The sequence below is a fragment of the Phaenicophaeus curvirostris genome, chromosome 15 (assembly GCF_032191515.1).
Source record: "Phaenicophaeus curvirostris isolate KB17595 chromosome 15, BPBGC_Pcur_1.0, whole genome shotgun sequence".
NCBI lineage: Eukaryota > Metazoa > Chordata > Aves > Cuculiformes > Cuculidae > Phaenicophaeus > Phaenicophaeus curvirostris.
The window spans coordinates 16,769,084-16,781,636 of record NC_091406.1 but is presented as its reverse complement, the minus strand read 5'-3'; the positions used below and the strand labels follow the sequence as shown (position 1 = coordinate 16,781,636).

General features: G+C 43.0%; 1 protein-coding gene across 1 annotated transcript in view; it reads right to left on the bottom strand.

The window, feature by feature from the left end:
• Window positions 1-1,231: 1,231 nt before the first annotated feature.
• RANBP17 (RAN binding protein 17) overlaps window positions 1,232-12,553 on the bottom strand; it is a 158,598-nt gene continuing 147,276 nt past the window's right edge. Inside the window, exons 26-28 of the mRNA XM_069869431.1 lie at window positions 10,566-10,664; window positions 6,620-6,747; window positions 1,232-1,855 (exon numbers count right to left, since the gene is read on the bottom strand). Of these exons, the coding sequence (XP_069725532.1) occupies window positions 1,759-1,855; window positions 6,620-6,747; window positions 10,566-10,664 (324 nt within the window). The 3' untranslated portion in view covers window positions 1,232-1,758. The remainder of the gene's footprint in view (window positions 1,856-6,619; window positions 6,748-10,565; window positions 10,665-12,553) is intronic.

Here is a 12,553-nt window from a genome sequence, read left to right as displayed (position 1 = left end):
GGGCACAGATCTCTGCACTCCTCGCAGGGAGAAATCCTACCCTAGGACCCTGATCACACACTCAGGTTTGCACCTTTTAAAATCCAACTTCTAGCACAGATTCCAGTTTCCTTTAAGGACCGAAATGGAAAGTGAATGACCACGCTAATTTGTACAATTTCAAACCTCGGCACACAGCACCAGGCCAGGCAGAAGAGTCCGAAATCCACAGCTCTTTAGGAACCCCGTTCTTTTCTCCAGTTCTTTTCTCCAGTACTTGGCACTCTTAGAAACCAGATCCTTTGGCTGTAGAGTAAACCATTTCTCCAGCTAAGCCTGCACGCCAACAGAAAACTGCTTGACGAAAAAATCACTGCCATTCAGTCTTAGTCCCTGCAATTTAAAAATGGGCAAAAAAAGAACAGCTGCAAAAAGCCCCAAACCAAAAAGAAACCTAGAAACGTGAGTAATAAATAAATAAAAATATGAACTTTTCCTACCTGCTGGCCACAAGAAAATCCCCATTTTCACCTAAGCAGCAGTGAAATATTACCAAATACACAAATTAAGCAAGCATGAAAACCACAGGAAATAAATTATTTACATAAGAAAAAGCAGCACCCCACCCCAAACCAAAAAACCCAGCCCAATTCAAACCCAACATCAGCAGTTTGTAATTGCACATAACAGCTTTACTACATTACAGACTAGTTGGCTTATTGCTTAAATAGTTCTGATTTTTGTCAGCTCTTGCTTCAATTAATCTGTGTTTCCTCAGCTCACGTGGTCCCTCCTGCCAACATGGAACGACGTGAACTGCTCCCACCGAACCAGAGTGATGAGCCTGGGGATGAGAGAAGGGACTTTGTTCTGGTGCTGATCTAATTCCTCCTGATCTTGGAGAGGGGAGGACAAATCCGATGAATTTGCTGTTTCAGATGCATGTGCCCGTCATCACTGTACCACATGCCATTTACAGATGAGTCCTAGGCCTCCATAACACTCAGCTTTCTTTTTTTTTTGAGTGAATTTTATTCTTTTTATACAGTGTTTTAACAGCTTCTGGGTTCTTTTTCTGTTTTTGGTTTTTATTTTTTTTCGGTTTCCAAAGACCAGGAAAATGTGTACTTGTGAAATTAAAGTGTTATCAGTACTTCATTTAAGGCTTGCTCTGCCATCTCTTATTTTATTACATCAAACATTCTCAATTTCCTTGCCACGTTTATAGCCTAAACCATTCATTTTTGGTCTTCTACTTTGCTGTCCACATTGTCATAAACTGAAAGGAAATATATAACATTTTGTAGGAAAATAGTAATTTTATTATTTCAAAAAGATGCCACATAAAATTTGTACTGGCTTTTATCTCATTTTCAAACAAATATGACCTCAGTCAGAGTGAGCTTGGAGTTTTGCACTGATGAGCTATTATTTACTATTATGTGCAGAACTGAGAATCATTAACTGATACAAGTTTAGAAGGAATGCATATTTATTTTGTTCTTTGGTTAAGTACTGCTTCTACACCGTTCCAGATAAAACAACAGGATAATAAACTTTTATAAGAAAGGCTGAAAACGTTCTTCAAACTAAGGCTGGTTTTCCATTGCTTTCCTTATTACAAATCCTGACATTTGGGCCAGTGATATAAAAAGGCAGAAGATGTCTTAAAAAAATAAGTTTTTTCACAAGGGTCAAAAAGTCTTTCTAACAATATAATTGGGTCCCCAAACTTTGCGAGTTGGTTTGTTAGTAGATGCTCTGTTTCCCAAGTCACCGTCAACTCATCATATCTAAACTGCTGGGATCCGTGGGTCCTTCATTGCGCAGAGCTTCAGCCACGTCCCTTCGAAAGACCGACATGTTCTGGGTGAACCTGGGGGAAAGGAAACCAAGACGTGTGGTTAAAGGAGACCTGACGCTGAGAGACATGTTTCAAGAAGCGGTAAAAATAATAATGACGATGTAAATTTTAAATTGAAAGAAAACCAGAGGAAAATTCACAAACATGATCACTCAGGTGCTCTCAAAACCTAGTCTTGTAAAATAGAAATGAAAGTGTAAATGTGTATGGGCGGCGTTAGGGACTCGGCTTATCAACAGGAGCACCTCCCATACGAGGACAGGCTGAGAGAGTTGGAGTTGTTCAGCCTGGGGAAGAGAAGGCTGAGGAGACCTTATAGTGACCTTTCAATACCTGAAGGGGCTACAAGAAAGATGGAAAGGGGCTGTTCACAAAGGCTGGTAGTGATAAGACAAGGGGCAGTGTGTATAAACTGGAAAGTGGCATATTCAGGCTACACACAAGAAAGAATTTCTTCACTATAAGGGCAGTGACGCCCTGGCCCAGGTTGCCCAGGGAAGTTGTGGCTGCCCCATCCCTGGAGGTGTTCAAGGCCAGGCTGGATGGACCTTGTGCAGCCTGATCCAGTGGGAGGTGTCCCTGCCCATGGCAGAGGGGTTGGAATTGGATGATCTTTAAGGTTCCTTCCAACCCAAACTATTCTATGATAACAGTGTGGAAGAGTTTAAAAGTCACAGAATCATGGAATAGTTTGGGTTGGAAGGAACCTTAAAGACCATCCAGTTCCAACCCCCCTGCCACGGGAAATGAATGCAGTGAGAAACCTTTCCATCTCAAGTGACTCAGAACGCATCCCTTCTTCCATCCCTCAACAAACAGGTCTCCAGGAGGTGTCCAGATGGTCCCCAAGGCCAGGCTCTCTCAGACCCACCTTCCTCCCTCAGGAGCGGTGTCAGAGCTCAGCCGGTCTCACAGTGATGTGTGGCACCACCACCCATCTGGCAGAGAGTGAAATGACAAAAATATTCCCTAGCAGTTCCTTCTTGGCAGGGGCTGGTGGCACCACACCTGAGACTGAACAGCAGCTCTGGCTGCAGGTTTTGACAGCCCAAATCTGATCCACTTGCTTGGTCTATCTTAACCCAAAACAACAACTTTAACTGCCATTTATTACCCCACACTTCGAATCCTGGGTTCACTTTTGAGTCCCACAGTACAGGAAGGACCTTGAGGGGCTGGAGTGTGTCCAGAGGAGGGCAATGAGGTTGATGAAGAGAAGACACAGGTGATGTGGGAGCAGCTGAGGGAACTGGGATTGTTCAGGCTGGAGAAAAGGAGGCTGCGGGGAGATCTTTTTGTTCTTTACAACTGCTTAAAAGGAGGTTGTAACATGGTGGGTGCTGGGCTCTTCTCCCAGACAGCACATGATAGGATGAGATTAAATGGCCTCAAGCTGCACCAGGGGAGATTTAGACTGGATATTAGGAAAAATTTCTTTACTGACAGAGTGTTGAAGCACTGGCAGAGGCTGCCCAGGGCAGTGGTGGAGTCTCCATCCCTGGAGATGTTCAAAAAACACGTGGCTGTGGCACTTGGGAACATGGTTTAGCAGGCACGGTGGGGGTGGGCTGACGATTGGACTGGATGAGCTTAGAGGTCTTTTCCAAACTCAATGATTCTATGATTCTATTTTTTAAAAAAATCACACCCCCTCCCCAAAATATGATTTTAAACGTCAGAAACATATACTGCTCCCTGCACTTCGGGTTTTTCAAATGTTCTTTTGTTTGTTGCCTCAATGCTCTCTGCTTTGATTGTGTCAAGACTCTCCTGGCTCACCACAGTGAAGCTAATAAAGTTTCCCGAAGAACAGCTCCTTAGGGCTCCTTCCTGCGCAGGACTGGTGGGCAGGTGCTTGCAAAACTGATGGGATCTCAGCAAAGGTCTCTCCGTAGGCCCCGGGGCAATAACCCTTCCCGCCTGCCTCTGCTGCACTGCACGTTATGGGAACGTCTAGCAGCAGTGCGGTAAAGTGGGGCTGCTGTGTGTGGAGATACAGGATGCAATTATGATCCTGTTCTATTCATAATTTTTTACGTTTGCGCTTATTTCCTTACTAATGGAAATTGATTTCTGCTCCGTTTTAAACAATCACAGTTAAAAGAAGTCTCCTGTTCCACAAAATAAACCAGAGGAGGGTTACAAATCAAGAGCCCAAAGTAGAAAAGCCATCGTGTTTAATCATGCTGCTTGCTGGGGAGGTGATGGCTGAAAGGTCTTTCCAAGTTCAACGGGTGAGCTGATCCTTCGACCAAGTTACCCCTATCCCCCTCACACCTGGACACATCCCTCCCTGCCTGCCCTTCCAAAAGGACTCCCTGAGAGCTCCTGCTCCACTGCCTAGCCCAGAGCGCTTTGAGATGAGAATCCACTCTTAATCTATGAATATTTGAATCTAGCATTGGCCAAATGGAGCATTTGTTGGCAGATGGAGGTCTCTGTCCCTGCCCCAACCAGGGAAGGCACAGAGAGCCCAGCTGACCTCCTGCACTGGGGACCAGGTCGCTCAGCCTCCTTTGGCCTGAAGCACCCTGGCCTGAGCCCCTTTCTGTGCTTCAGGGCCATAGTTCGCAGAACAAGGCAGCTCAGAGAAACTTCACAGCAAAGTATGTTCCTCTCAGAAGACATGTCACCTTAAGGACTCCTTGCCTTCAGTAAATATGAATAGATCATAGGATCATGGAACAGCTTGGATCAGAAGGGACCTTAAAGCTCATCCAGTTCCACTCCCCTTGCACGGGCAGGGACACCTCCCACTGCATCAGGCTGCTCAAAGCCCCATCCAACCTGGCCTTCAACACCTCCAGGGATGGATCTAAGAAATGAAGTTGTTATAAGAACAAGTTTTACTCAGTTTTTCCTTTTTTTAAATCCTGGAGGACTGTTGAGTCCAGTGACTCCCCTTGGTGTTTACAGCTCTGAGGCCAGACTACATCCTACAGCCTGCTGCTGTCAGCTCCATTATTCCTTGTTTTAACAGGCATTTTCCTTCTCAACATGGTTCTCTGCCTTTTCCCCGGGTTTTCTGCTGATCCATAACTCATGAGAAGTTACAAAGGAAGTCTGTCTGATTTATTAGTGCCATGGATGTGATGTCTGTACTCTGGGTTTGCTTCCAAACCCCCTCGTCTCTGGCTATCACCCAGAGTCAGGCACAAGCAATTTACTCTTTTAATACCCGAATTCAATAGGAGAATGAAACAAAACTGTGGAGACTATAATTAACACTCAATTATTTAAGAATTAAACAAGTTCAACATAATTGTCAAGCCAACAGAGACGGAAGTCAGAGAAATAAAAATCACCAAATGGCTTTAGCTATCATTTCTCTCCAAGCCCCTTTCCAGTTCATTTCAGGCTTTCCAGGAAGTTCCACTGCCTGGACTCAGATTGTGTCGCTGTATTTTCAAGGTTTGCTTTGGTTGAATTGTGCACATGGGATAGAAAATGCAGCGAGCTAGTAATAAAAAGTTAGTATGAACATTAAATGTGGACAGACTTGCCATTTCTTTTGTGGAGGCTTCCGTTCCATTTTTCAAATGAGGGCAAGATTGGGTGAATTTGTGATTCATATTAAAAAAAAAAATAAAATCCTGTGTTGTTTATCTACCGCGTACAAGTGGCCCCACTGGATCCCTTCTAATTCTGGCATTTGCTAAACCTCAACAGCAGTAAGAAAATGCTCTGTCAGAACAACAGCATTGCTGGAGGCTGAAACAAGTGCTTTACCAGAGGGGTTTAAGGTTGGAAAAAGGAATCTCTGAGGATTGCCTGCTGAAATGAGGCCACTTTTCCCAAATCAAAAAAGGAGCAGCAGCTGCAACCTGGCAAATCTTGACATTGGGATCAGGTTAGGAAATACATTTCTGACCAAGAAAATCAGATCATAGAATCATAGAATAACCAGGTTGGAAGAGACCCACCGGATCATCGAGTCCAACCATTCCGATCAAACACTAAACCATGCCCCTTAGCACCTCGTCCACCCGTCCCTTAAACCCCTCCAGGGAAGGTGACTCAACCACCTCCCTGGGCAGCCTCTGCCACTGCCCAATGACCCTTTCTATGAAAAATCTTTTCCTAATGTCCAGCCTAAATCTCCCCTGGCGGAACTTGAGGCCATTCCCTCTCGTCCTGTCCCCTGTCACTTGGGAGAAGAGGCCAGCACCCTCCTCTCTACAACCTCCTTTCAGGTAGTTGTAGAGAGCAATGAGGTCTCCCCTCAGCCTCCTCTTCTCCAGGCTAAACACCCCCAGCTCTCTCAGCCGTTCCTCATAAGGCCTGTTCTCCAGCCCCCTCACCAGCTTCGTTGCTCTTCTCTGGACTCGCTCCAGAGCCTCAACATCCTTCTTGTGGTGAGGGGCCCAGAACTGAACACAGGATTCGAGGAGCGGTCTCACCAGTGCTGAGTCCAGAGGGAGAAGAACCTCCCTGGACCTGCTGGTCACGCCATTTCTGATCCAAGCCAAGATGCCATTGGCCTTCTGGGCCACCTGGGCCACTGCTGGCTCCTGTTCAGTCGGCTGTCAACCAACACCCCCAGGTCCCTCTCCTCCAGGCAGCTTTCCAGCCAGACTTCTCCTAGTCTGTACCACTGCATAGGGTTGTTGTGCCCCTGTTAAGGCTAGGGATGAAGTCTTTGAGAAGACATGATCTTTCTTTCAAAAGGAACTGCAGCTTAGGGATACCTGGAATACTACTTTTTTTTTAGTATTTTTTAGTTAAAGTTTCCATTCATCTCTTTTTTTTCAGCTTGGTTACATGTTATGAACGTACCTGTCTCTGTTCTTTACCAAAAGGTTTTGCTCTACTCCTTCCATGAGATTCCTGAAGCACTGGTCAAGGACTTCACGTTTGTTGTCAGGCTGGCTGGTTATCAAGGTTGCCCTCAGTTCACTGAAATACTAGGACAGCAAAGCAGAGAATATTAAAAAAGAGGTTTGGAAATCCAAACCCAGAGTTACTCACCCTCACCTGGAGCTCTCTTGAATGAGGGAAGTGCTCAGCATGTTGCCCTCTGGGAGAGGAGTCTGGCAAACCACACGCAGAAGTCTGTCTGAACCAGGTTTCAGATGCTGCCTGCCCCAACGACACCAGCTCCAGCCGTGTATCATGACTGATGTTCAGCAGTAATGGGGGATGTGCCACTTTACCAGTGGGTGTCACTCACCTAACCAGTTCCAATCCTCCAACAGGAGCATCCTTGACTACTTTTCAGGTCCTTTTACAACGGAACATATTTGTGCCCTTTGCTGCAGGCTCTAAGCCACTTCAGTGCTTTGATGAGACAGACTCAGCCCTCCTTTAGAAGCCAAGTGATCTACGTGACTGTTTACATTACTATTCCCATTTTATTCTAGCAGATTTACAGACTAGTTAAAATAGAACTTTTTATCACCTTAGGATAATTCAAGTTGAGTCTAGAATACTGAATGGGAGGGGACTTTGAGGGTCATCCAGTATCCCACCGCTACAGCCAAGCAAGTCATACAATCCTCGTTAGTCTTTATTATATTGGCTATGTCAGTCAAAGTCTTATGGCCTCGGGCAGAAGCACATCCATGGCATAAGCACCGATACGGACAATTATTCAGAGGAGAATGAACCGTTCTGATGAACCTGTGCCCAAGTACCTAGCAGAGTTTCTGAGCACTCCGAGCACTCAGAGTTTCTGAGACTGATACTGCAGTCAAGAGAAACATCGCTAGTATTCCCCAAATTTCAGGTGTATAACATGAGAACTTGTTGAAGGCAGGATGAAAATCAGTTTTTTGCATGTAAAATTTGAAGTTAATGTAAATTCCAGGGTGTGATTTGTTTGCCAGATTTCTTAAAAATATTTAACAAGTTTGAACACATTTAAACCTTAAATAAATCTAAAATTAAACACACAACTTCTCCATCAAAAGTACAGCTCTCTCTTAAACATGAAAAAATATGGGATAACAAAAGAAAATGTAGTAAAACCATAACATACTAACACTAAGCCCTGACAATTCAACAAGATTATAGGAAGTGTTGTTTGCTTTAATGTCTGCTTGGCAAATTATGTGCCCTCCATCCAGCTCCTCTCAAACCAGAAACACCCTGCAGCAGCTGATCAAATGTCTGGGTCCCACACCACTCAGGAACTCAAAACTGAAAATCACCTGGGAGCTCATGTGAAAGATGAAATATCTGTCTGCAACAAACACAGTCCCAGAAGACCTGTCTCAAGGTGCCAAATGCAGAGTTGAATTTAGAGAAGGCCATGACCCTGAGACCTTGCCAATGTCCACGAGCTGTTCTTACGAAAGAAGAATTCCAAGAACTTCTTCAGTCAGCCCCATTGTGGAAAGTATTAACAGCATCCTCAAATAAAAGTGAGGAACATCATCTCTGCCTACCATTAGTACAGCACAGTGTCCCCCTGAAGACTCTCCCACGGCATCGATGTTTTAATGCTAAGAAGCTTTTAGGAGCTGTGGGGTTTTCCAGGGCTCTTCTGCAATAACATCTCTTCTGCCTGTCCACTCAGAATGCCTGTGTTCATTGGTTGAAAGACAACAGCAAGGAGGAGACACAGCCGCTACGTTAGCAGGACAGAAAGGGCTTTTTCTGCCAACCTCTTGCCCCTAGGATCTCAATTAAACTTGCCGCTCCACCTCAGCATGGGAATGGTGTCAGGAGCCACCTGCAACCATCCCATTTCATACTAAGATGATGCCATCTCGAAAGACGTAACGTTGTTTTAGGGTGGTCTTGAGTACGACGCATTTTGGCATAATTATCCCTACTGGCGAACGCATTTATAAATCCCAATTTTTCTGAGTCCTCAAGTAAACCTGATGTCCTCCTTTTGAGATGAGTTATGGGCAAAGAAGATCTTGTTGAAACAAAAGACGAGAACAAGCAGTAAAACATGGTAAATGCGTGCTTACCATCTCAAGAACTGAAAAGACAGAGACCCTACCTGAAATAAAGGAACCCATTTCCAATAAATAAACCAGAAATGTAATGAAATGAGCCAAGAAAAGATGACTTTTACAGCCATGTCCTACTCTTTCTGAACACTAAATAAATAACTTTGATGCAAAAGGGGCAATACAAATATTGTAAATGCTATTTTCTGTTCTCCACGCATCCAAAAGAAATATAAGACTTGCTCATAGGTAAAGGTGCTTGTACATATCCACATCTGCTAAGCAAAATGCATAATCATTAGAACTAGTCTAATTTTAGTAAAAAGAATACTCTGCTAGTCACAAATTTATTCCTTATGATTTACAGCTCCGTGGTTTTATCTTCAAGTGAAATATTTAATTTCTTCTTATTCTGAAGCATCAAAACCACATAATTAATATGTAGTCAGGCTAATACTTAAACGCTATAAATCAGAAGCATTATATAAACAAAAGTGTCGTCTTGAACAAGATTGGGAATGCACAAAACTACTTATTTCCCACTTTTATAATGATGCAGTGACTCAGAGCAGATAGAAAATGATTAGTTTTCCTTCCAAAGTAGGAAATATTGCTTCCATCTGTAAAGTATAATATTGTGATGTCATAAAGTTTTCCTAAACACTGAATTTGCCCTTATTCCCTCTCAATCATTTTAAAAGAACTGCTCTCTCTTATAGAGCTTGGATTTAAATCACAATAACACACCAAGAAGATGAATGACAGTGCTATTGGATATGGCTAAAATTGGATCCTTCAGCACAGGTGAATGATGAGACAGCGCTTCTCCTCTTGATATATTTTCTTCTTCTATTAGTTTCCTTCCATAGCTGGGATTTCAGTTTGAATTTTAATGTATGCGGTTGCTGCTAATCTTAGTGTCTTATTTTTTTTCCAGCACCCTCTTACTGTATAGACAATTCATTCTCCAAAGCAGTAATACACTGGGGCTTGTGACTGCCCGAGAGATAAAGCAATTTAGAATAAAGTTAAAGCCAGCTCTGAAGTATGGTGAATACAACAGGTCAATATCTTCAGAAACGGTGCCTTGCCATACAAAAAAATGCACACATTTAGATCAACGCGCATTCATTTACTCAGATGGTTTCCATTTCAGACAACATTGTCTCTAGTAAGTCACCAGGGAAAGATGGGTATATCCAAATTCATAGTTTCAGATTTTATTGAAAGGGCAAATTGCAGAGTATTTCCTGGTTTACAGAATCTGCCACAGATGCACTCAATCCAAATTGCAATCAATGCCAGTGCTTAAGTGTAAGCGCTCAGATAATACCCCCCAAAGGTAGTTGCTCCTGTGAAACCTTTCAGAAAAACAAATTGGTTAACTATTGTTCTAGGAAGCAATTTTTCTGATGTGATTTCCACACTGTTCTTGTTTCATATTTCTATCTAAAAGCCAGATGAGCTTGCGTAACTGCTAATCCTGCTTAATTCTGGTAAAGCGAAGACATATAATTTATTAAATAAGGGTTAATTAGATACTGGCATGATCTCAGGCTGGGTATAAAAGTTGAGGTAAATATTTAAGAGGATTTTTCATCACAATGAAGCCACTCAGCCAGCTAATCTGTAACACAGCTATCCAGGACATGAGCTGAACCCTACTCTCCACTCCTAATGTGAGCATAATGGATCAGTGTCCCAAAGAAAGGGATGGGGGATCTGAAATAGTAACAGGCTGCTTTCTTCTTCATGAAATAACTACTTCACCTATTTGGGCACATGAAAAGTGAATCTGGCAGAATTTCTTAAGTACTCACTTTCTCATTGAGAAGTATGAGTCCAAGCAGCGGTCTTGACACAGACCATTGGTTTCTGCAGTCTTCAAAAATGATGGTGTTCATTAGGATTGACATCATCTGAAAGGAAATTCAGACAGTTTATAGGAATATGGCTAGTGTTGCTACACTGTGCGATCTGGCAAGAAGGAAACATGAGTCAAACCTCTACTATACATGCTGAAATCACCAAGATTTCCTATATAAGAGCACGGGATTGCAAAAGTCTTTCTCCCAAATAAATATTTCCAAAAGCAAAACTACCAGTTGAAGAAAGTTAAAGAAAATGAATGTCAAAGCTCAGCTCTAAAGAAAAAGCTGAAGGTGAAACCAACAAACTGAGATTTTCTAGAACTGTGTTAATTTAAGGCACAGGCTTTGACTTTACACCAGTGATTTGCCCTGTTGTTACAGTGTTATAGGAGAGCAATACAAGTGCGACCAGTAATCTGTGTTCATTTCAGATTAACACCTACCTCCTCTTCAAGACTGTGGTTTTCTCACATCCACCTTTTTTCATGTATGACTGCAAGGCACTGGAAGGGAGAGCTCCCTATTTTGCTGAAGGCAATACTGATAGCAGCAAGAATCATAGAATGGGTTGTTTTGGAGGGGCTCCTAAAGCCCATCCAGTTCCAACCACCCCTGCTATGGGCAGGGACACCTCCCACTGGATCACGGTACTCAAAGCCCCATCCAACCTGGCCTTGAACACCTCCACGGATGAAGCACCCACGATTCCTCTCACCAATCTGTTCCAATGCCTCATTAAGAAGTCTATTCCATTGCAGTCACAAATCCAGCCTCTCATTTTAGGTATTTTACTTCCCTTCTGTGACTTACTTTACAGAGCTCTGCAGCAGGGATAAAACCACTTCATCAACTTTATAAAGCCCTAAGATCTATCAGTTCATACAATTAAGTTCTCTTGGTACCCAAACAGAAGGTACATGATTTGCTTTGCTGGTTGGCTGGTCTGTAGCCAGTGCCTGTAGCCGATGCCACCCGGTGCCGTCTCCCTTGGAGGCCTCTTCTGGTCTTGCTGTGCTTCAACACCTCTGGTGTGTGCAGGGAGGAAGGGCAGGACTAATTCAGGGAGTGGCACAATTTTTGTAAAAAGAAATTACAAAATAATTATAGAATCCATTTAAAGGTGAAATGCACTAAGATACCCTTGAATGCCAAAGGCACAACATATTTGAACCTAAAAACATTATTCAGAGATTAAACAGAGTGCAAATTTGTAAAATGTCACCAGTAAATGGTTTGACTCACATTTATAAAATACCTACACCCTAAAACCAAACACAGAGGAAGTAGAAAATCATTAAATCCTTTCTTCTAGGCCAATGAGCAGCTATGAGCAGAATCTCCAGAGAGCTGCCACGCTGCAAACCAGCCTGTAATAACTGACCAAGGCAAGTCAAACAGCGTGTTTCACTAAATGAAAAAGAGGAATCCTAGCACTACAAATCACCTGGAACAGAGAGACACAAATTATTTGAGCTTTCCAGTTGGGAACGTACAATCTGGTATAGGAAAGGCCAGTTCTTGACCTGACTTCACAGTTTACGTATTAGGCAAACTCTTTTCCGTTACTCACAGGACAAAACCAGTTCCATGCTGCTTTGGAACCAGTGCAAACAATCCCAAAACTCTGCATAGGCACTAAAGAAGCTTGTTTTCCAAACATGAATAACGACAACTTCTTATAGAATTGCAGAATCACTAGGCTGGAAAAGACCTCTTAGATCATTGAGTCCAACCATTCGTAGCATAACATATTCCTATCATTATAATTAATTCATTTCCAAGTTTTCGACTCCGCAGCTTGCAACAAAGCCAGCTGTTAGAATAGAAGCACTTTTAAAAGTATTTAAATGAACTCAAGCTGTGATTTAGTCAGAGCACCATGACTGATGTACCCATGTGTCTTAGAAAAAGTGCTACACGTGTGGAAAGACTTTCAA